At 44.0% G+C, this 25,016-nt stretch overlaps 1 protein-coding gene across 1 annotated transcript in view; it reads right to left on the bottom strand.

Annotated features, from left to right (window-relative positions):
* Nucleotides 1–25,016, bottom strand: part of LOC115459070 (calmodulin-lysine N-methyltransferase-like) — a gene marked incomplete at its 3' end in the record, with an annotated part of 53,100 nt that overhangs the window by 25,927 nt on the left and 2,157 nt on the right. The window contains exon 2 of the mRNA XM_030188935.1: nucleotides 2,057–2,238. Within this exon, the coding sequence (XP_030044795.1) occupies nucleotides 2,057–2,238 (182 nt within the window). The remainder of the gene's footprint in view (nucleotides 1–2,056; nucleotides 2,239–25,016) is intronic.

Below are 25,016 nucleotides of genomic sequence, written 5' to 3'. Positions count from 1 at the left end.
GCTTCTCGATACGCTCTCTAAACAGCTAGGGAGATTGTTAGTAACAAGATCTACAGCCTTTTCATAAGTAGCCCTGAGATTTTCTGCTGTGAACCTGATTTGAGGTTTTCTAGAGGAGTAAAGGCTTGGTTCTCAACAGAAGCATTTAGGATGCCTTTTACCAAGCTGCGGTAAAAGGACCCCTACGGTGGCATCAGCATGCGGGTTTGATACGCGCTGAGGCCCCCCCCCCCCCCCTTTTACCACAGCAGGTAAAAGGAATATTTTTTTAAACAGAAATGGCCTTGCGGTAAGTTAAGCACTTACCGCACGGCCATTTCATGGAAGAACTCTCTCTAACATTAACCCGGTGCTGCCCGATTCCCACCAGGTAAGGCCCCAGCGCTAAAAAATAAAATTATTTTTTGAGCACCAGAAATGGTGTGTGGCAAACACCGTCACTAGCATTGGGCTCCTGTGGTAGCCTGGTGGTAGAGCTGATTTGCCATGCACCGTTGCCAACGGTAGCACTACTGCGGCTTTGTGTGCTCCTGCCTACTAAATGAAGGGAAGATTTTTGTTTTCAGTTTTTTTTACCTGTCTTGGTTTTACGTGTTGCGTGGTGTATGTATGGGAGAATTATTTTTTGATCAGCACTAAATGACATTCTTCATAAATACATTTTCATAAATAAACTAAATTTTGGTAAGCACCATCTGTATGTGTCTAATACCAGCCTTCTGATCATCCAATTACTTTTAAACCACGCAAATGTTCTTTCTTTAATTTTAAATGGTCTCAGACCACCTATATCCACCAAGGGCACAAAATAGGTACAATAAGCTGGCACGGTTTTACCACTTATGAATTTAAGTTAAATACTGCATTCCTAAACAAGCCGCTCTGAGGTCATAATGAACAGCTGAGGTAAACTCAGCACTTTATTAGACATGAACCACCCACTCAGAGGAATAGTGCTATTGTTCTTAATTGTCATGTTATATTTCATAATAAGTAAATAATTCAAAGTAATAAGAAGCTTTTTAAATCCTTTTAAACATCTTTTGCTGCTTAGAATACTGCTGGAAGATGGGGTTACCATAGAAACTTCTGTATCAAAAAGCAGTAAGTAGCCCACTGCTGGTGGTGCTCTGAACAATCAGAAAACAGATATCTTGGCATTTCAAACCGGGGTCTTGCCTATTATCCAGTTCTACAATTATTTCCTAAGTCTGTACACTTCCTTCTTCCTGTGTCTGAACCAGCTGTGACCATCCTGGCTGAATATAATCTCGGTCAATAACGCAGGTTTTATTTTTATTTGGCAGGTGTTATTGTGAGAGCAACACATGAATGGGCACAGCTGGCCCTCGGATGCTGGGCACCAGACATCTCTGCATCTGGACCAGCTCAGATCTAGGGCATCTATATTCCCCATATTCCTCTTTAAATAAGGCCAGTCTGAATGGTCTTGGACCGTTTAAGAATCAGCTGACATTGTTTCTCTTCTGGTCTGGGCAGCATCATTGGAAAAACTGGTGAAGCTCTGATGATCAGTAACCAAAGAGAGCACAAGAATTAAAAAGGGAACAGTATAAATCATCCATTCTCTGTCAACTGTGACTTCAACTGTGACTTTCAGCAACAAGTATGCCAACAACTATTCATTTTCCTGTTAAAATACATTTCTTATTTAAGAATATTCTCCTCTTGACAAACTCACATTATTTCCTTCCAATATAAAGATTGGTTGGTTCATAACACACCCACACCCTTACCGAATTAAATCAATGCAACAGGAATGCACTGCATTTAGACTGTAACAAACAAACCAGTGAGGTGGATAAGAGGAGGGTATCAAGTATTATTAGGAAGACAGCTAAAGAAACAACCCGACACGGCCATGTTTCAGCACAAAAGGCCTGCCTCAGGGGTCTAGTGAATCTCTGATGTTATGGCAAAAATGCTGAACAATCCTGGCTGTAAAATCTTTGTAATATCCTCAATAGGACAGTAGCATTTAGACTGTGACAGACCATATTTCCATGCAAGATATATACAATTGCAAACGAAGTACCTTAGCAAGAGACTGTGTTCAGGATAAAAGGTGCTTGTGCACTGAAACCAACGGGCAGAGCCAGGGGACTCCTCTGTTCTCTCTTCCTTTACCTCAGAGAACGAAAATAGATAAAAGGATTTGAATCTTCTTACGGACACTTGATGTAAATTATCATCATCTAAGCGGTTTTGCCTCAGGACCTTTAAAACAGTAAAAAAAAAAAAAACTAATAAAATATCGCATAGCAAATTTAAATAACAGTCGAAGCACAAACGTTTTGGAGATAGACAGACCACGATCATATCTTTCAACTCTTTATTTAACTTACATAGAACCAAGTTAGAACTTGTAGGAAAATCAGAAAAACGGGTACAAACCCCCACATAAGAAACAGAGAAGAACATTTTACAACATATAATCCCATAAAATGCAAAATAAAGGGGACAGAGTAGACCAGAGGAAAAAGATAATAATACTTTGAGAGTTTATTTATTTACTGCCTTTTTGAAGGAATTCAGTCAAGGTACAGCAAGAATAAGTCAAAAATAAGCAATAGACAATTACAGTAGTTAAAATTTTCAAACAACAGTACGACTATGGCGTGGAGGGGCATAATCGAACGGAAACGCCTTTCTCCATGGGCGTTGATCTCCGAGAACGGGTCCGTGAAGGGGCGGGCCGAACCATATTTTCGAAAAAATGGACGTTTTTGAGCTGGGCGTTTGTTTGTTTTTTAGCGACAATGGAAACTAAAAACGCCCAGCTCAAAAACGTTCTAATCCGAGCCATTTGGTCATGGGAGGGGCCAGGATTGGTAGTACACTCACCCCCCTGATATGCCAGGACACCAACTGGGCACCCTAGGTCAGTGCGGTGGACTTCAGAAAAAGCTTCCACATGCATAGCTTCCTTACCACGGGTGCTGAGCTCCCAACCCCCCTCCCCCAAAACCCACTACCCACAAATGTACAACACTATCATAGCTCTTAGGGGTGAAGGGGGCACCTACATGTGGGTACAGTGGGTTTTGGAGGCCTCCCATTTACCAGCACAAGTGTTACAGGTAGGGGGGGATGAGCCTGGGTCCTCCTGACTGAAGTGCACTGCGGTACCCACTAAAAGTGCTCCAGGGACCTGCATACACGTAGGCCTCTAGGACTTGTTGCTGCTGTATAACATTGGCACACCAGTTGACACCTGAAGACTAATCTCTCAAAAAATGTCCTTTATTGGAATAACCGCGTTTACTCACAGTTAACTGCACATCAGAGGTTCTGCCCCACCACTGGCAACGAGTCTCCCTGGTACTGAGATTAGCAGCTCAGAGCTGGCAGAATGCTGTACAATGCCCTCTTTCAGCCACATTCAAGGTAAGAACTAAGTTCTCTAACGTGGCTAACACATGGAAGGGATCTAAAACTGGCTAAAAAAATGGCCACTACCTCAGGGACTACAACAGGAAACACAACAGGGCACACTCTGACCCAGTAGGCAGGGGGAAAAGCACCATGGGAGAAGAGCCTACCAACTACCAACATCGTGAGACTGTAACACAAGCTAATGAAATCACAGAGCCCAATACCCTACACCCACCACAATGCAATGCTGATGTGACCCTGTACTGCACCCGAGAGCCACATCTGACCCAGGGAAAGGCTGTGAGAGGATCGAACATATTCTGCTGTCATGGAGGTGGGTACGGCATTTGAGGCTGGCATAGAGGCTGGAAAAAAAGTTTTAAAGTGTTTTTTAAGGTGGGAGGGGGTTAGTGACCACTGGGGGAGTCCGGGGAGGTCATTCTCGATTCCCTCCAGTGGTCATCTGGGCAGTTGGGGCACTTTTTTGGGACTTGTTCGTGAAAAAAAAGGGTCTAAAAAAAGTGACCCAAAATCGAGGTCAAAACGCCTTTTTTTTTCGATTATCAGCTAAAGACGCCCATCTCTCCTCGGCTGATAACCACGCCCCATCCCGCCTCCACCACGCCTCCGACACGCCCCCGTCAACTTTATTCGTTCCCGCGACGGAGTGCAGTTGGAAACGCCCAAAATCAGCTTTCGATTATACCGATTTGGGCGCCTTTGCGAGAAAAAACGCCCATCTCCCGATTTGGGTCGAAATATAGGCGTTTTTCTCTTTCGATTATAAGCTGGATTGTATACTACATTACAATGTCAACACAATACACAATAAAACATTTAGATAGATAAGACAGAGTACAGGAGTAAGAAAATAAGGGACTAGTTAAAGATAATTGCAAATAAGGTCAGAAAGGTGCTTCAACATCGTCTTAGCTAGGGTAGGAGTGGATAAACATGTCCTGCTATTTTGTGTGCATGCGAGTGTGAGCAAGTTAGTTACTTCTCCCAATAAAAGTCACCTGCTTCGTGAAGTAGGAGGAGTGGCCTAGTGGTTAGGGTGGTGGACTTTGGTCCTGGGGAACTGAGGAACTGAGTTCGATTCCCACTTCAGGCACAGGCAGCTCCTTGTGACTCTGGGCAAGTCACTTAACCCTCCATTGCCCCATGTAAGCCGCATTGAGCCTGCCATGAGTGGGAAAGCGCGGGGTACAAATGTAACAAAAAAAAAAAAAAGTAGAGATAGTCTTGTGTTAGTTTTGTTATTGCAACATGCATTAAAGTAAAGAAGACATCACTTCTTTAACTAGAGAGGCAGGCATTAACTCTCTGGGCTTGATGTAGTAAGTAACTTAGGAAAACAGATAATAGAGCTGAATTAAAGCAAAAAAAAACATATTTCAAATTTTGTACTACCCCAATTTGTAGTACCCTTGGTAACAAAGGGAAGAATTGTTTCCACCTCTTTTAGGTAGATCCAGTTACATCTAGAAAAATACTGATTTTAAGATTCGAAAACAAGACCTTCCTATGCTAGAGTAACAATATTAATACCAAATCCTGGTCCACTGCAGAACAAAGGTCACAAATATGTATGTTTATGATTTTTATAAGCTGAGTAGTGGTAAGTGGGGTAACATTTTTGAAAATTAAATATATTTGCAGAAAAAACTTGAGGCCCTCTCAAACTATCTAAGAAAGCTGTCAAATCTGAACTATCTGAAGAAATCTAGGCCAGTTCAAGCAACTCTCCAAGGAAAAATTATCTTTCTTACCTGATAATTGTCTTTCCTTTAGTCCCAACAGATCAATACAGAGACAAATGGGTTATGCCCCTCTACCAGCAGGTGGAGACAGAGAGAAAACTAGGGCTCTGCCATAAAGGATACTGTGCAGCAGCCTCACTTTCAGTATGATTGATACCAAAGTAGTTAGAAGACCCTAAGTCCATGAAGCATACTCCTGACTCTGCCATAAAATGAGAGAGAATCAGAAGCCCTGAAATCAAGCCACTGCGGTCGTTCCCCTGTATCCTCCATCCATTAAAGGTGACATCTGCCAGAAACGCAAAACCTCATCTGAAGTAAAGCCAAAGCCAGACCTAAAAAGGTGAATCGGCAAACACATACATCCTATGTCGCACAGGCTTCCAAGGGCAGGCCTCTGGCTTGATCTGTTCACCTAAAGGAAAGAAAATTATCAAGTAAGAAACATAATTTTTCCTTCCATTACATCCCACAGATCAATCCAGAGATGAATGGGATGTCCCAAAGCAGTCCCCAAGTAGGGTGGGATCCCAGAGGTCCTGCAGAATGGACCACCAAGGCAGACAAGCTGTGTCCTGCAGTGCCAGAACCACACAGGGCGAGGAACGAGTGCCCAAAAGACCCTGCCATCCCGAGATGGTGCATGAGGTGCCCTCCAGACATGGAGGAAGCAGGCCCATCCAGAGCCAAAAGACAGCCAACCCGACAACTAAACAAGGAGCAATCCTTGACCACCTGAAGGAGGAGACCCAGCACCTAGGAAAAAAGGTGAAAAATTAAAGGATCTCCCCAGCCAGAACCAAGCGAAGCCCCAGCGATGCAGCAAGCTCAACTAGGTCTGACAGCCAGAAAAGGGGAAATAATCGATACAGCCTCCAGAGCTGGAGCAAGGCTCGACCTCAGACACGGAGCAGCTCTCCATCCCGAGACGGAAAAGGCACCACCACCAGTATGAAGGTCAGGGTGGCCTGCCAGAGGTGAAGCAAGGCTCGACAACCAGAGACGATACAAGGCCCCGTAGCTACAGATGTGGTCATGCTCACCAGCCAAAGACAGAGCAAGGCTCAAAAGTCAGGGATGGAGCAAAGCGCGTCTCTCTTAGACCAAGGAAGGCATGACCATCAGAGACGGCACCAGCCACTACCTGGACCCACGGAATGAGGTTCTACCTCCAGGCAAGGAGAAAGGCTTGGCAACCAAAGACAAAGCCAGGTTTGACTTCTAGAGATGGAAGGCGGCTCGATACCCAGAGATGGAGCAAGACTAGATAGTGAGGTACGGAGTGAGAATCAACCTCCAGGGACAGAACAAGGCTCAACTCAAAGAAATAGAGCTAGGCTCAACAGCCCACGCTGGAACAAATCCATCAGCCATATACGGGGCAAGACGCTGCTTCCAGAGCTGAAGCAAGGATCGACGTCCAGAGGTAGAGCAAGTCCCAACAGGCAGAGATGGAGCAAGGTGCGACATTGGCACAGCACCCCCCCCCCCCAAACCTGAACTTGCCCAACCTGCAGAGATGACTCAAGAGCTGACACCCAGGGACGGAGCAGGGCTCGACGCCCGGGGACGGAGCAAAGATCAGTGTCTCAAGACAGAGCAGGCTCAGTGTCCAGAAATGGAGCCTAGCTTGAATGCCCAAAACGGAGCAACGCCCAACATAATTCTCCCATACATACACCATGGTTAAAAGAGGAAGTGAAAGAGGCTATTAGGGCTAAAAGAACATTTTTCAAAAAATAGAAAAAAAGGATCAGAATGAAGAAAACAAGTAGTAGTATAAGCTTTGGCAAGTTAGATGCAACGCATTGATAAAGAAGGCAAAAAAGAATTTGAAGAGAAACTTGCCGTAGAGGCAAACATTCATAGTATACCTTTTTCAGGTGTATCAGAAAGTGTCACCATTTCTTTCACTGGACTGTCCAATAAAACCCTGGACAAATGATATGACAAACGTATATCTCAAGCAAAATACCTGGCCCAAGATGCAGGCCATCCAATACACCTGCAAGACCTTCAATACCAGTATAATATCCTCAAACAAATTTATGTGTCTAGCTACAGATCAGCCATGTAGAGGGTAATTGTATAAGGGGCGCCTATTTGGAACCCATTCTGTAAAGCAGGCACCTACCTTTCTTTACAAAATATTAGTATAACTGGGTATATACATATTTATGTGTTGTATGTCCCACCCATGCTCCACCCAAACTCCACCAATGTGTACACCCACCTGTAAAGAACATGCTTTCAAAGATATGCATGTAATCCACCATTGTACTGGGAATTACTAAAGAACAATGAAAGAACTCTACAGAGTTACAGAGGGAAAGGTTCTGAGGATGTGGGTAGTAAAGGATGTATTTATTTGTTGAATTTGTATCCCACATTTTCCCATCTATTTGCAGGATCCAGCCCAAGGGGGTGCGTTCCTGGGTAAGTTGCAGAGGGAAATGTTTCTGGTTGTTAAGTGACAGTGTGGGAGAAGTTAGGAGGGGAGCACGAGGTCTCTGGCTGCCTCTACCCCCGCCGGGACCCACGAAAAGATCGGGGTGTCCTGGATGGGTTAAAGAAACTAAGTGTAACCCACTGTTACTGACAATGCTGTGCAACTGCAAATGTGGGTACTGTCTTTTAAGGACTGCTGAGGATTGTGGGCAAACAGTGCTATATGGGAGATTTCAAGAAGTCTGTGAGAAAGAGAACTCTGTTAGTCACAGAGAGATTTTACCTTGCTGACAGGGTAAGAGATTAATTAAATCTGTTTTATAAACAAGGTAAGCAGCCCTCATCCATGTAATAATATTTTCTCGCTAGTCATTGCAACTTAATTCAGGCTGTTTAAATTGGGATTGTATAAATTGTCATTATTTAAGGGTTACCATATGGCTCCAGAAAAAGGAGGACAGATTGAGCCAGTCTGGGTTTTACTTCCATTGCGTTCAATGGAAGCAAAACCCGTACTGGATCAATGTGTCCTCCTTTTTCTGGAGCTATATGATTTATTTATTGGAATTTATTAACCGCCTTTATGAAGATTGAGTGGCGTAACATGTTACAAAGGTTTTATAGGGAATAGAAATGTTTAAAACTGTAAATATGCACACAGTGCTAAATGGCAGATTTCAAGCAGGCTGTGAGAAAGAGAAGAACTCTTGTTAGTAACAGAGAGACTTTACCTTGCTGATAGGGTAAAATATTAATTAAATCTGTTTTATAAACAAGGACATGCTATCCAAGAAACCAAGCTGATACACTGCAGATTTCAGAGGGGTCCAATCTCTCAAGGAAGAATCCAGCCTTGGATGTGCAGAGTGTCAGGATTGCTGGACATACTTAAATTAATATGAAACCAGCTTAACATACTTAGATTAATATTAAACCAGCTTCTGACTTCTGATAACTCCCCCTCCCTCAGGAATCACTGAGGATAGCAAATGGACCAAATGTTGCCCAGCTGGCTGATAGCCCTGCTGTTTCTCAATTACTCCTGATTAGCATACCTATGTCCATAGGCACCCCGTATAAGAGGCTTGGGGAGGCTATGCCTCCCCAGCCCAGTTGTGACCTTCCCCGCCTGCCTATCTGCCAAGACTAGACTCCCGACAAAATCTGCCGCCACTTCTGTTGAGCAGCGGCAGGAACAAGACCTATGCTTATCCGCTGTCGCCGCTTCTCTCCACAGCCAGCATAAGAAGAAAAAGAAGCGCGGGGCCGCAGCAGCCTTCAGACATGCACTGTCGGCTCTGCCGTTCTCTGCCCCGACGTCAATTTCCCGTTATGGGGCAGAGGACCGGCAGAGCTGACAGCGCATGTCTGAAGGCTGCTGCGGCCCCGTGCTTCTTTTTCTTCTTATGTCAGCGCTGCTGTAAAGAGGCCCTGAGGGAGAGAAGAGAACGTGGCTGGAAACGGTAGGAGGAGAGAGAGGGAGAGCAGGGGAGAGCCAGGGACATGGACAAGAGCAGGGGAGAGCCAGAGAGAGATAGGGAGAGAAAGAGGGGACATGGAAAAGAGCAGGGGAGAGCCAGAAAGAGATGGGGAGAGAAAGAGAGGCCATGGACAAGAACAGGGGAGAGCCAGGAACATGGAAAAGAGCAGGGGAGAGCCAGAAAGAGATGGGGCGAGAAAGAGAGGCCATGGACAAGAACAGGAGAGAGCCAGGGACATGGAAAAGAGCAGGGGAGGGCCAGAAAGAGATGAGGAGAGAAAGAGGGGCCATGGAAAAGAACAGGGGAGAGCCATGGACATGGAAAAGAGCAGGGGAAAGCCAGAAAGAGATAGGGAGAGAAAGAGGGGCCATGGAAAAGAACAGGGGAGAGCCAAGGACATTGAAAAAAGCAGGGGAGAGCCAGAGAGAGATGGGGAGAGAAAGAGGGGCCATGGAAAAGAACAGGGGAGAGCCAGGGACATGGAAAAGAGCAGGGGAGAGCTAGACAGAGATGGGGAGAGAAAGAGGGGACAAGGAAAAGAGCAGGTGAGAGCCAGAGAGAAGATGCTGGATGGAAGAGGGGTACAGAGAGAGAGAGATGAGTGGAAAGATGGGGAGAGAAAGAGGGGACATGGGCAGGAGAGAGAGAGAAGCTGCTGGGGAGAAACTGGGGGAGACCCTAGCAGTCAGACTGAGAAATGCTGGATGAAAGGAGGGAGAAAGAGGAAAAATGCTGGAAGGAGGGGGCAGAATGAGGGAAGACGCTGGTAGGGAGGGAAAGAGGAAAGACATTGGAAGGATTGGGTGAGAGAGGACATGCTGAATAGAAAAGGGTCGAGAGAGAGAACTGTCTAGAAGGAAGGGGAGATAGAGGGAGACAATGGACGGAAGGATTGGGAGAGGGTAATGGGTGGAAGGATGGAGAGAGAAAGAGGGATGACACTGGATGGAAGGGTAGGAGAGAAAGGGAAGTGTATGCACATGGATGGAGGGGAGTGAGGAGAAATGCTGGATATGGATGGAGGGGAAACTGCTGAATTTAAGAGCTGGATCGGGACACTGAAGGATAGGGACAGGGCTACAGATGGTAGACAGGACGCATAAGGACACAGGATGATGATGGACATGGTGAGAGAAAAAATATCAAATGGAAAGAAGACACTGCATAAAACAGAAGACACTGGGACCAAAGCGAATAGAAAAACTAAATGATCAGACAACAAAGATAGAAAAAAGTATTTTATTCAGAATTTATTAACTGGAATATGTCAGCTTTTAGAAATGTGCATCTGTGATATTTTGCATGTAAGTTTCAATTTTTCTAGTATTGCTGCATGCTGAGTGACTTCTTGAGGTAACTTTCCAGTTCAGTATTTTGCCTTCATATCTGTTGTGTCATGTGTTTTTCATGTGTGATCATGTGTTATTCTGCTAGCGTGTAGTATTTTCAGCCCTTTTTGGTTTTGTTTTGTTTTTGTTTCACTAGGTTGTGTACTGGTGTTTTAGAGCCCGGTGTAATTACAGTGCTGCCTTTCCACGCAAAAGGTTGTAGCTCGTCCTGCCCTTGGAATTAGTGCTGTTATGGTTTGGTGAGGTTATGAGTGTGTTTTTGCACAAGTTTGTGTAGTGTTTTGCAGTTGAGCAATTGTGGTTAGTATATGCTTTGAGCAACCACTTTATTCTTTGACATATGATACATATCTAATATCTAAATTTAATAAAAGGTATTAATTGTGACTTTTATTTTTACTTATTTTTTTTCTGTGTTGTCAATTATGGATATAAGCTCCACCCCTGGCTCCACCCCTAACCCCACCCCCTTTAGCCTCCCCAAACAGTTGGGCCACCGACCACCTATGCCTATGTCCTCTCTGGGCATCTGGGAGCAGTGCTCTCGGTGAGAACAAAAGAAAGCCAGACAGATAGGCTCCAGAACTAGGGACTTCAAAGAGGAAAACCAGTGAAAATGGTCACCTTCCTGACTTCAGAAAGTAAACTGAAGTTGGTAAAGGAAAGAACTGAAAACAAAGGCTTGGAAGAAAAGAATTTATTTGAGATATATAAAGCAGAACACAGGGCTCTGCTCTCACTTCTCTGTCTTTCTCTCTGCACACACCCATCTCCAGCCACCAGAGCCCCGGATCTGGCCCCCCTTTCTTCCCCAGCTCTACCCCAAAGCTTTCTCTCCCAGAGCACATGGCTCTGCTTTCTTAGGCACTTCTCTCTCTTTCTCTGCACCCCCCCCCCCATTCTTACTTTTCTCTCATTGATTCCCATCTAAACACACACACAGATACAGCATTGTACTATTTCCCTATACTAAGTGCTGTGAGCCTATATATGTACATACAATATACTTTCTATATATACCCAAACCCGTGTGGATTGTGTATTCTTTGTGAACTGGACCCGGGACCATACCTAGACAACGATTGCTGACACAGAGCTGTTACAGCTTCCCCCTCCTCCCATCCAGGAAGTTCAAATCAGCAAACAGTAGGAAAGTGAACTGCACCTTAGCTGCTATGCAAGGACTCATAACTCCTATAGCTAAATGTTTACATCAGCCTGGACTGATCTATTAAACCTCATGCTATCAGTTCCTTGCATTTAGAACTGCTGATTATTATAATTAAGCTGTTTTCCTTCAGTAAACATATATGGTAATTGATACAAGTGACTTGTGTGAATTCATTGCTGATGATGGGTTAATTTTAAAGTCTGAAGTTTATCCCAACTAGAGAGCTGCACAGGAAAGGGGACAGCGGAATTCCGTGCGGATGGACCAAGGTCCACAGAGATCCCGTGGGGATGGACCCAGGTCCTGCGAGGATCCCACGAAATGGAAGAGGAAACAGAAACTACCCTATCTTCAACTCCCTCCCACCCACCTCTTCTTGTCCTCCCCACAGATACTTCGCATCACCCTGGTGGTCTAGGCTTGCTTTGGGGCAGAAAAGGTCCCCAGACTTTCCTGCCCGCTGCCACTGATCGTTTCGCCGCCGCCGCCACTTGTTTAAGATGGCTGCCGAGACTTCAAGCAGCAGTCATGAGGCTGCCGCTTGAATTCTCAGCGGCAAAATTAGCGGCAGTGGGCAGGAAAGCGTGGGGAACTTTCTTGCCCCGAAGCAAGCCACTAGATCACCAGGGTGATGCGAGGTGGGGAGGACATGTGTGGGGAAGACATCCGGGGCTGGAGGAGAGGTGGATGGGAGGGAGGGAGTTGAAGACATGGTAGTCTCTGTTTCCCCTTCCTTGTGAAGCTATCATTGCCATACACTCAAAACAAACAAACCTATGAGCTGCTGCATCTACGTTGTTCTTTATCGCTGGTAGAATTTTTACTTAATCTCACTTATATTTTCAAACATAGTGACTTGTGTAGAATATGGATGTACACAGATGAAGTATAATAACGGAATAATTTTTCATGAGTAGTAATTTGTTTTTAAATTGTAATCAGTGTGGCATTTAGAGGAGTGGTTTAAAATTTGCCATAGCTATGGGGCTGCAGAATTTGATATAGCTAACAGCCCAAGAAGCCATGTAAGGAGACACTAACTAGGGAGGCATATTTTCAAAGCACTTAGCCTTCCAAAGTTCCATAGGTTTCTATGGAACTTTGGAAGGCTAAGTGCTTTGAAAATATGCCTATTGCACTAGTGGGGCCTGGAACTTTCAGGAGACCAAAGGGGTCTTCATACCAAATATTAGGTTTACAACTCCCTCATTGCTTCCTTCTCCAATGACTCAGCTGTCAATGAACACTATCAAAAGGTGAAAAAAAAAACTCTCCTAGCAGTTACCATGGATTCCTTATTGAATGATCTGCTAAGTAACTTCTCTTTATTAAAATACTCCTTTAAAAACTGTTGATTCCTGAGTGGTTAAACAGAACTTGAGGAAGAAACAAGGAATCTTAGGTGTGAACTATAAAGAGAACATTGAAAGCCTAGAACAAACAGTGGCAAGAGATAAATGTCTTTACTACCACCACAAAATGGAACAACAAAAAAAATCACCAAGCTTTTAAACTTATGCTATCGAACCTTCCAAAGTTGCAGCTCTCTCCTCACTAGGCACTTGAGAGATAGCTGAAGATTATTAATGTTTGTATAGCTCTTTCAGGCATACCTAGCACTTTATAAACACACTAGTAAAAAATGCCCGTTTCTGAGACCAATGAAACGGGCGCTAGCATGGTTTTCATCGTGAGAGTGTGTGTGAGAGAGACTGAGTGAATGTGCGAGTGTGTGTAACAGAGTGAGGCTGTGTGTGTGAGAATGAGTGTGTGTGTAAGAATGTGAGTGTGCGTTTGATATATGTAGACTTTGTGTGTGAGTGATTGAGGGAGAGAGTGTGTGTGTTTGAAAGAGTGTGTGTGTTTCTGTGTATGTGTGATTGTTTTAAGCAGGTGGTGCATTCCCCTCCCCCTACCGTGCCGCTGTTCTTTCCAATCCTCTCACCGCCCCAGTCACCCTCCAAGTTCCAGGCCACCCTCCCCCCCTCCTCAGAGTGAGTGTATGTGTTTGAAAGAGTGTGTGTGTGTGTGTGTATGTGTGAGTGTTTTAAGCAGGTGGCGCATTCCCCTTCCCGTTCTGTGCTCCTTTTCCCCCCCCTGTGTTCACCGTCGACATTCCAGTTTGCTGTCCCTCCCCCAAGCCCCCCTCTTCATCCCAAGCCCTCCTCCCTCTTTTCTGTGCTGCCTCCCTGGCAGTGCATGCAGCATTCATGCATTGATTTGTTTGCTGTGCTGCTGCTCCTCTCTCCTCTTTCTGTCTCCGTAGGACCGCAGGTACCAGGAAGTTGTTTTGAAGTCATGTTCCTGTGCTCCAGAGCCAGTGAGAGATGAGTGGCTGCAGCGCAGACAGCCAATGGCTGAAGGCTGTCTGTGTTTTTTTTTTTTTTGTTAAGATTAGCGGCGATCTTTGAGGGGGGAGGGTGGATATGTGAAACTGCAACCTCGGGGGAGGGTGGGCTTGAGAGAGGAAACTGCGAACTCGGAGGGGGGGGTTGTGTTTGAAAGAGGCGACCTTTGGGGGGGGGGGGAATGGGGGAAGCAGCGACCTCGCTCGCGGGTGTTTGGAGAGTGGAAGAGTCGAACTGAATAGGCGACCTTTGGGGGGGGTGGTGAGGGGGAGGTGCGTACTTGTTTTGAAGACTCCAAAAGTCCTTAGCAACGTGTGTGTTCGATGTGTGCTCGTCCCTCGCGTCCAACTTGATGACGTTGAGGGCGGAGCGATGCGATTGGTTGAGTGTCATTGCTCCGCCCTCGACGTCATCACGTTTGACGCATGGGCGGGGCAGACACAAAGAAATCTCACCCCCTTCACTTTTAGAATGTTGGGTAAGTGAGGCTTCATTAGAACGTTGGAGGTGCGTTTTATATAGAGAGATAATGCTAGTCAAGGCAGAATATTAAGAAATACAAAGAACAAATAAGAGGTTGAATTCAAACAGGGAAAACTGATTGGGAAGGACTAAACCAGGTGAATTACAGGTGGTGGTATCAAGGTAGGGTCAACAAATAGAAGTTGCAAGGAATGAGGAATCTTAGGTGACTATTAAAAAAAAATAGTCATATCCTTAAAATTCCAACCGAGGCCTTTGCAGTTGTCAACAAGGTTTATTAAATATCAATGGAGAAAATGTTGGGAGTACAGTTGGAATTTAACTGCCTGGCCTTTTGGAAAAAAAACTGTACAAGAAAAGACCAAGAAAGCCAACGATAACGTCATTTCCATTTGACTTTAATTTAATTATGTGCTTAAGTGCTAGAGACCCAAATCCTTGGTACCAAAAAAACAAAACCGTTAAAAGCATTATAAAATACAAATGGATAAGTCACAACAGGATATTAAAACTTAATGCAAATTACGTGCAAGATGCTCCACTAAAAAGCTTGCTTACAATTAAAAACTGTAAAGGTTCATGCTACTAAGCTGCTTACATGGAAATATATACAAGTTACAACAGTAAGTGTTGCAGTCCTAAAGACTAAAATATTGCAGAACAGAAAAACTGGAATGAACATATATGCCTGCAATTCAAGAGAGCCTAGAAAAAGGGAGCCATTCCTGCTTCCACCCCATGCGGGCATGCAAATGCACTCATTTCTCTAAAAGCTAGATCACATCTGCATGTACTCAGGGGTGATGAGAAGTAACAAAGGGCGTCTTTTACTAAGGCACACTTACGTTTTTGGTGCGCGCTAAAATTTAGAGACGCCCATAGGAATACATTGGCATCTCTAATGTTTAGCACGCCCACAATTTTAGCACGCCCCAAAAACGTGAGCGCACCTTAGTAAAAGACCTTCAAAGACAGGCATAACCTGTCCCTTCTGGCACAGATGAAAAGGAAAAGGAAGATCTTCTAAAATTCTATGATAAACTCTTGCTTGAAAAGGCTAATGTACAACCAGCTCACAAGACATTATCATAGTGCTGTTATTAGTAAGACTCATCAAATCTTTTATTTTTAATATATACAGTTGGCGATACCAACAAAATCAAGGCCTCATAGAACCTTTCAGAGACAATCTTGTGAGGAAAAGAACACATTTCTCAGTTTACTAATAAATTACAAGTGACACAGCCAAAAAAAAACCCCCAACCTTTATTATTTCCTAGAGCACTACAAAAGGAGATCACCGCAATAGGACATAATAGCCTTTGCTCCCGGCTACCGGAGATACTCATCCAGCAGATTAAACTGTCTTGTAGAAATGAAGCATGCATACCAAATCATTTCTAAACAAAAAGGGCTTCATTTGGGCCTTCACATTAAATTTAAAATAACAAAGTCATCCAACCCTATGGTACTTATTTTAAAAATGCTATTTGGGTTTTAGATGCTCATAGACCAGCAATTAGATGTACATAAACCAGCATTTAGGGAGGAAGTTATCAATGTGGGCTACCATTATATGTCACTTTACTGCTAATCCATTATTTGTAACTAGGCCTCACAGCATAAAATTGGACCTGTGCTAAAATAACATCTTAACGGTAGGCCACATTGATAACTACATCCCTTAGGCATTTATATTGCGTAAATCCCGATGATTCAAAGTTTGGATATACAAATCTACAATGAAAAGCGTGATTGACAAGGGGGCATGGTCTGTGGGTGTTTGGGACAGGACTAGGATGGGCCGAAACAATAAACGTGTATCTCCTCCCCCCCCCCCCCCCCCCCCCCCCCCCGTTTTAGAAGGGAAATGCATATCTATGTTCAAAGATACAGAAACAAAGTTTTACAGCCGCTACCCCGAATGTCTAGATTTTAGAAAAGCACTTCTATAGAGCAGCACATCCATGGACTGATATGGGCAAGGCACTCTCTTAATCCCCCAGTATGTGAAGTCCTCCATTCCCCAAATTGAAAATTGTGACCTTAGGAAAAATAAATATTTTGAGTTTCTAAAACGGCTGACAAACAATTATGTTCGTCAATAAATGCTTATGTTGGTCACTAAATATTTATATTGCTATTTCCGGTGGTCATCTGGTCAGTTCAGGCACCTTTTTGAGGCTTGGTCGTGCAAACAAATAGACCAAGTAAAGTCGACCAAATGCTCGTCAGGGACGCCCTTCTTTTTCCCATTATCGGCAGAGGACGCCCATCTCTTAAGCACGCCCCAGTCCCCCCTTCGCTACGCCTCTGACACGCCCCCGTGAACTTTGGTCATCCCCGCGACGGACTGCAGTTAAGAGCGCCAAAAATCGGCTTTCGATTATGCCGATTCGGGCTATCCTGATAGAAGGACACCCATCTCCCGATTTGTGTCGGAAGATGAGCGCCCTTCTCTTTCGAAAATGCCCCTGTGTATATTCTTTATTGACATTGCACTGAAGTTCACATCATATGATAAGTGTACTCGTAGATTTGTGTTTATAACAGACTAAATTTATTTATTTATTTATTGCATTTGTATCCCACATTTTCCCACCTATTTGCGGGCTCAGTGTAGCTTTAAATGCATTCAACCTTTATTTTAAGAAAAAGGTCTGAACAATGAAGAAATGTACAACACAGAATGACTCATCTATTAATGTGATACAAAATATAACAAAGGTATTTTGTGTGTTGGAGCTATTTGAAATTATGTACAGAGCAAAAGAAAAGGTTATTCAACTATTGTGCATTCAAAGTAAAATATTTATTTTTTTTCCTCTTGAAATAAATACTAGTTACAATATGTATCAATAATTCAAGCTATAAAATTAACCATATTTATGATACATATTTATGATACATCAAATTGGTGAGGCAAGACTTCCCTTGGCTGAATCCATGTTGACTCTGTCCCACTAAACCCGTTTGTCTACATGTTCAGTCATTTTATTCTTGATAAGTTTCCAATATTTTGCCTGGCACAGACATCAGGCTTACCGGTCTGTAATTTTCAAGATTACCCCCGGATCCCTTTTTAAAAAATCAGTGTTACATTAGTCACCCTTGAATCTTCAGATACTATGGACAATTTTAAATGACAGGTTACAGATTGCTAACATAGTAGATGATGACGGCAGAAAAAGACCTGGACGGTCCATCCAGTCTGCCCAAGAAATGTGCCACTTTTTTGTGTATACCTTACCTTGATTTGTACCTGTCTTTTTCAGGGCAAAGACCGTACAAGTCTGCCCAGCACTATCCCCGCCTCCCACCATCGGCTCTGGCACAGACCGTATAATTCTGCCCAGCACTATCCCCGCCTCCCAACCACCAGCCCTGCCTCCCACTACCGGCTCTGTTATCCAATCTCGGCTAAGCTCCTGACGATCCATTTCTTCTAAACAGGATTCCTTTATGTTTATCCCACGCATGTTTGAATTCCGTTACCGTTTTCATCTCCACCACCTCCCGTGGGAGGGCATTCCAAGCATCCACCACTCTCTCCGTGAAAAAATACTTCCTGATATTTTTCTTGAGTCTGTCCCCCTTCAATCTCATTTCATGTCCTCTTGTTCTACCGCCTTCGTATCTCCGGAAAAGGTTAGTTTGCGGATTAATAACTTTCAAATATTTGAACGTCTGTATCATATCACCCCTGTTTCTCCTTTCCTCCAGGGTATACATGTTCAGGTCTGCAAGTCTCTCCTCATACGTCTTGTAACGCAAATCCCATACCATTCTCGTAGATTTTCTTTGCACCGCTTCGATTCTTTTTACATCCTTAGCAAGATACGGCCTCCAAAACTGAACACAATACTCCAGATGGGGCCTCACCAACGACTTATACAGGGGCATCAACACCCCCTTTCTTCTGCTGGTCACACCTCTCTCTATACAGCCCAACAACCTTCTAGATACAGTCACCGCCTTGTCACACTTTCGTCGCCTTCAAATCCTCAGATACTATCACCCCAAGATCCCTCTCCCCGTCCGTACCTATCAGACTCTCGCCACCTAACACATACGTCTCCCGTGGATTTCTATTCCCTAAGTGCATCACTTTGCATTTCTTGGCATTGAATTTTAATTGCCAAACCTTAGACCATTCTTCTAGCTTCCTCAGATCCTTTTTCATGTTTTCCACTCCCTCCGGGGTGTCCACTCTGTTACAGAGCTTAGTATCATCCACAAATAGGCAAACTTTACCTTCTAACCCGTCGGCAATGTCACTCACAAATATATTGAACAGAATCGGCCCCAGCACTGATCCTTGAGGCACTCCACTACTCACCTTTCCCTCCTCTGAGCGAACTCCATTCACCACCACCCTCTGGCGTCTGTCCGTCAACCAGTTCCTAATCCAGTTCACCACTTCGGGTCCTATCTGCAGCCCATCCAGTTTATTTAAAAGCCTTCTGTGGGGAACCATGTCAAAAACTTTGCTGAAATCTAAGTAGATTACATCCATAGCTCGTCCCTGATTCAATTCTCCTGTCACCCAATCAAAGAACTCAATGAGATTCGTTTGGCACGATTTCCCTTTGGTAAAACCATGTTGTCTCGAATCTTGCAACTTATTGGCTTCCAGGATCCGAGACAACATGGTTATACCAAAGGGAAATCGTGCCAAACGAATCTCATTGAGTTCTTTGATTGGGTGACAGGAGAATTGAATCAGGGACGAGCTATGGATGTAATCTACTTAGATTTCAGCAAAGCTTTTGACATGGTTCCCCACAGAAGGCTTTTAAATAAACTGGATGGGCTGCAAATAGGCCCCAAAGTGGTGAACTGGATTAGGAACTGGTTGACGGACAGATGCCAGAGGGTGGTGGTGAATGGAATTCGCTCAGAGGAGGGAAAGGTGAGTAGTAATTTCATGTTTGAATTCTTCGAGTACCCTAGGGTGAATACAACCCAGTCCAGGTGATTTACTACTCTTTAAATTTGTCAGTTTGGTTCAGCACATCTTCCAGGTTTACCAAGATTTCTTTCAGTTCCTCCGCATTGTCACCCTTGTAAACCATCTCTGGTACAGATAGAGCTCATATTCTTTTGCACTGAGACAAGGAATTCATTCAGCCTCTCTATGGCCCTGTCCTCCCTGAGTGCCCCTTTTACTCCTTGATGATGTAACTGTCCCACATATTGCCTCACAGGCTTTCTGCTTATGATATACCTGAAAGAGTTATTACTATAACTTCTTGCCTGTGAGGCAAGTATCTCTTTGCATTTTATTTTGGCCTTCTTTATCAATGCTTTGCATCTAACTTGCCAATGCTTAAGTTGCTTCTTGATTTTTTCATTCCGATCTTTTTTCCATATTCTGAAAGATGTTCTTTTGGTCCCAATAGCTTCTTACCCATCTCCTTTTAACCATGCTGGCTGTTGTATGCCCTTCTTTCAACCTTTATTAATACATGGAATACATCTGGTCTGGACTTCCAAAATGGCATTTTAAACAACATCCATGCCTGATTTAAAGTCCTAATCTTTGCAGCTGAGCCTTTCAGCTTTTCTTTTTTAAACCATTTTCTTCATTTTATCATATAGTTACCCTTTTGAAAATTAAATGCCTGCTACTGTACATTTCCTTACTGATTGCACTCCAGTTATTAAGTCAAATCTGACCATGTTACGATCACTGTTTCCCAGCGGACCCAAAATTATTATCTCTTGTACTATATCCTGCATTCCACTATGGACTAGATCTAAAATAGCTCCCTCTTTTGTTGATTCCTGGACCAGTTGCTACAACATGCAGTCCTTTTTTTCCACCCGCAAGACCCAAAAGGAAGGCAGAGCTCCTAAGTATCAATGTGAGGTTGAGACAATAGTGCAGGGAGAAGGGATTTAGATTTGTTAGGAACTGGGCGACATTCTGGGAAAGTGAGAGACTGTTCTGAAAGGATGGGCTCCACCTTAACCGGGATGGAACCAGGCAGCATGTGCTAACTTTTAAAAAGGAGCTAGTACAGCTTTTAAACTAGAATTGGGGGGGGGGGGGGGGGGGGGGGGGAGCCGACAGTCGCCCAGAAGTGCATGGTTCGGTGTGGAGTATCCTTGAAGGATACTAAATTGAAACAGGACATTCAGGGAATCCCAGTAGAGAGGTTTCAACAACGCTGAAAGTAAGCCAGGTGTGTTCAATAAAAGACCAAGATAACGGATGCACATTATCCCCTTCAACTTCTAAGCAGCTTGTAGAGCCAAGGAAAAAGCACAATTTGAAGCACCTGTATACAAATGCTAGAAGCCTAAAAAATAAGATGGGAGAGTTAGAGTATACAGCAGTAAATGATGAGGTAGATATAACAGGCATCTCAGAGACTTGGTGGAAAGAGGACAATCAATGGGACACTGTGTTAACAGGGTACAAATTGTATCGCAATGATAGAGAGGATCAAATTGGGTTGCGCTATATGTTAAAGGGGGAATTCAGTCAAAATAAACATTCCACATAAAACAGATAGCAGCATTGAATCATTATGGATAGAAATTCCATGAGTGAAGGGATAGAGTATTCTTGAAGGGTTGCACTACCGTCTGCCGGTACAGAACGAAAAGATGAAGAAATGTTTACAGAGATTAGGAAATATCGCAAACTGGGCAACAGTGTAATAATGGCTGATTTCAATTACCCCAATATTGACTTGAAAAATGTTACATCAGGGAGTGTCAAGAAGATATAATTTCTAGATGTAATAAACGACTGCAACTTGGAGCAACTGGTCCATGAACCAACAAGAGGGTGAGCCATTTTGGATCTGGTCCTTGTTGGCATAATGCGAGAGGTGGCGGTGTTGGTCCCCTGGGAAGTTTGAGCTACTATCTGGAATGAACCCACAAAGGAAATCTACTGTAGCTGCATTTAATTTTCAAAAGGGTGATTATAATAAAATGAGGAAAATGGTTAAAAAAAAAAGCTAAAAGGATTTGCTGCTAAGGTTAGGACACTTAAATCAGATGTGGATGTTATTTAAAAATATCATCTTGGAAGCCCAGACCAGATGCATTCCACATAGTTGCAAAGGTAGAAAGAAGAAAAAACAACAGCCAGCATTGTTAAAAGGTGAAGTAAAAGAGGCTATTACAGCCAAAAGATTGTCCTTCAAAGAACAGAAAAAGGACCCAAATAAAGAAAATAAGAAGTAACATAAGCACTGGCAAGTCATATGCAAAGCATTACTAAAGAAGGCTAAAACAGAATATGAAGAGAAGCTTGTCACAGAGGCAAAAACCCACAGTAACAAATTTTTCAGGTATATCAGAAGCAGAAAGCCTGCGAGGGAATCTGTGGGACCATTAGATCATGAAGGAACAAAAGGGGCACTCAGGGAGGACAAGGCCATAACGGAGAAACTGAATGAATTCTTTGCTTCGGTCTTTACAGATCTGCCTGTACCGGAAATGGTTTTCAAGGGTGATGATGCAGAGGAACTGAAAGAAATCTCAGTGAACCTGGAAGATGAACTGAGCCAAACTGACAAATGAACGAGTAGTAAATCACCTGGATCAGATGGCATACATCCAAGGGTACTCAAAGAGCTCAAGCATGAAATTGCTGATCTGCTGTTAGTAATATGTAACCTGTCATTAAAGTCGTCCACAGTACCTGAAAGATTGCAGGGTGGCCAATGTGCGCCAATTTTTTAAAAGGATTCCAGGGGTGATCCAGGAAATTACAAATCAGTAAGCCTGTCAGTGCCACAACAATAGAAACTATTATAAAGAATAAAATTACAGAACACGTAGACAAACACGGTTTAATGGGACAGAGTCATCAAGGGTTCAGCCAAGGGAAGTCTTGCCTCACCAATTTGCTTCATTTCTTTGAAGGCATGAGTAAACATGTCGATAAAGGTGAGCCAACTGATGTAGTGCATCTACATTTTCAAAAGGTTTTTGATAAAGTTCCCCTCATGAGACTCCTGAGAAAATTAACGAGTCATGGGAGAGGAGGCAAGGTTCTGGTTGGATTGGGAATTGGTTATTGGACAGAATACAGAGGGTAGGGTTAAATGGTCATTTCACTCAATGGAGGGTGAAAAGTGGAGTGCCACAGGGATCAGTACTGGGACTGGTGCAATTTAATCTATATAATAATTGGTACCTCTGCTTTCCTGGCTGGCTGGCTGGGTTCATAATAGCATGCAAATGAGCTGACTTAGCTCACCTCCAGCGTTCCCTTGCCTCTCAGTGTCCCGCCCTCGCAGAAAGACGAAATGACATTAGAGGAGGACAGGACACAGAGGGAAGGCTGGAGGCGACACGAGCCGAGCCTGCCACCGCTGCGACCTGAGAGAATGGCTTAAAGGCAGGGCGGCAGGAAGGACAGAGTCACTGGCCATGGATGGGAGGGCAAGGGAGAATCGCTGGACATGGATGGGAGGAGAGGGGAGAATCTTGGGACACAGACGGGAAGGCAGAGGAGAATTGCTAGACATGGAGGGGATGGGAGAATAGCAGGACATGGATGGGAGGGCAGGGCAGAGGACAATCGCTGGACATGGAGGGGAAGCCAGAATCGAGGGACACGGAGGGGAGGGCAGAGGATGGGAGGGTAGAGAATCGCTGGACATGGATTGGATGGGATGGGAGGGAAGAATCACTGGACATGGAGAGGAGGGCAGGGGAGAGAGGAGAAATCGCTTACACAAGAGCCTTCCTAGGGCCCATTTCATTTTTCACAAAACAGGCTTTGTTGCTTGTATATTTATAAATGATACGGAAATTGGAGCGATAAGTGAGGTGATTGTCTATTAGATTGTAAGCTCTTTGAGCAGGGACTGTCTTTCTTCTATGTTTGTGCAGTGCTGCGTATGCTTTGTAGCGCTATAGAAATGCTAAATAGTAGTAGTAGTAGTGATTAAATTTGCAGATGACACAAAACTATTCAAAGTTTGTTAAAACATGAGCGGACTATAAAATATTGCAGGAAGACATTAGGAAATTAGAAGACTGGGCATCCAAATGGCAGATGTAATTTAATGTGGACAAATGCAAGTTGATCCACATTGGAAAGAATAATTTGAATCATAGTTACCTGATGCTAGGGTCCATCATGAGTGTTAGCACAAGAAAAAGATCTAGGTGTCATTGTAGATAATACGCACATGGTTTGGAGTGAGGTATCCTTGAAGGATACTATTATAGCAGGACATTCAGAGGATCTCAATAGAGAGGGTTCAAAAAAGGTGAAAGAAAGCTAGGAGTGTTTAAAGGTAGAACAGAGCAAAGGTTGCAAATTATCCTTGTCAACTTCTAAGCAGCCGGTAGATGCAAGGAAAAAAAACCACAGAGTCTCTATAGAAATGCTAGAAGCTTAAAAAATAAGATAGGAGAGTTATATAACAGTAAATGAAGAAGTAGATATAATAGATATCTCAGGGACCTGGTGGAGGAATGACAATCAGTTTAAATATTAGTGCCAGCAGGCTGGTCCTATTCAGGTGGAGTCTATCCTTTCAGAATAGGCTCCCCTTCCTTAGCATGTTGCCCAGTTCCTAACAAATCTAAATCCATCCTCCCTGCGCCATTAGTCTCATCCACGCATTGACACTTTGGATCTTTCTCTGCCTCTTGGGTCCTGTGCGTGGAACAGGGAGCAATTCTGAAAATGCTACCCTAGAGGTTCTGGATTGGAGCTTTCTACCTAATAGCCTAAATTTGGCTTCCAGAACCTCCCTCCCACATTTTTCTGTCTTTGGTAACCACATGCACCAAGACAGCTGGGTCTTCCCCATCACTGTCTAAAATCTTATCTAGGTGGCACGTGAGGTCCACCACCTTCGCACCAGGCAGGCAAGTAACCAAGCGATCCTCACATCCACTAGCCACCCAGCTATCTACATGGCTAATGATTCAATCTCCAACTAATATGACCATCCTAACCCTTCCCCTCCCAGGCAAAGGCCCCTGGAGACACATCCTCAGTGTAAGAGGATATTGCATCTCCTGGGGGGAGGGGGAACAGGTCACTTCCTGCCTGTCCAAGGTGATGCTCTCGCTTAAGGTGACCTTTCTTCCCCATGGCAGCACAAAGGTTGCCAGTCTGGAGGTGCAACCTCTCTACTATGTTACTGTAGGCCTCCTCTATATATCTGACTACCTGAGCTTCTCCAGGGATCAGACCTGTTCTCTGAGTGCTAGGAGCTCTTTGCACCGAGTACACACATACGACCTGTCACCAATTGGAAGATAATCAAACATGTGACGATCAGTGTGAAAGACTGGATAGCCCCATTCTTATTATTGATAATTTCTTAACTAAGTGCCTAATGAAGTTGCAGACAAGTCCCCTACAATTGTTAGTTATATTGTAGGCCAGTGCTTCCCAAACCTGGTCCTGGAGGCACCCCACCCAGTCAGGTTTTCAGGATATCCATAACGAATATTCATGAGAGAGATTTGCATGCAGGTGTCCATCCACCTGCAGGAGATGGAAAATACTGAAGAGCTGGAATGGATGCCAAGAGAGATATGTCTCAGCTCAGTTTTCAGTTCTCTATCTCCACTTATTATCCCCA

Source organism: Microcaecilia unicolor, unplaced genomic scaffold (genome assembly GCF_901765095.1).
Source record: "Microcaecilia unicolor unplaced genomic scaffold, aMicUni1.1, whole genome shotgun sequence".
NCBI classification, from domain to species: Eukaryota; Metazoa; Chordata; class Amphibia; order Gymnophiona; family Siphonopidae; genus Microcaecilia; species Microcaecilia unicolor.
The sequence above is the reverse complement of the archived record's forward strand: the minus strand, read 5'-3'. Positions and strand labels throughout refer to the sequence as shown.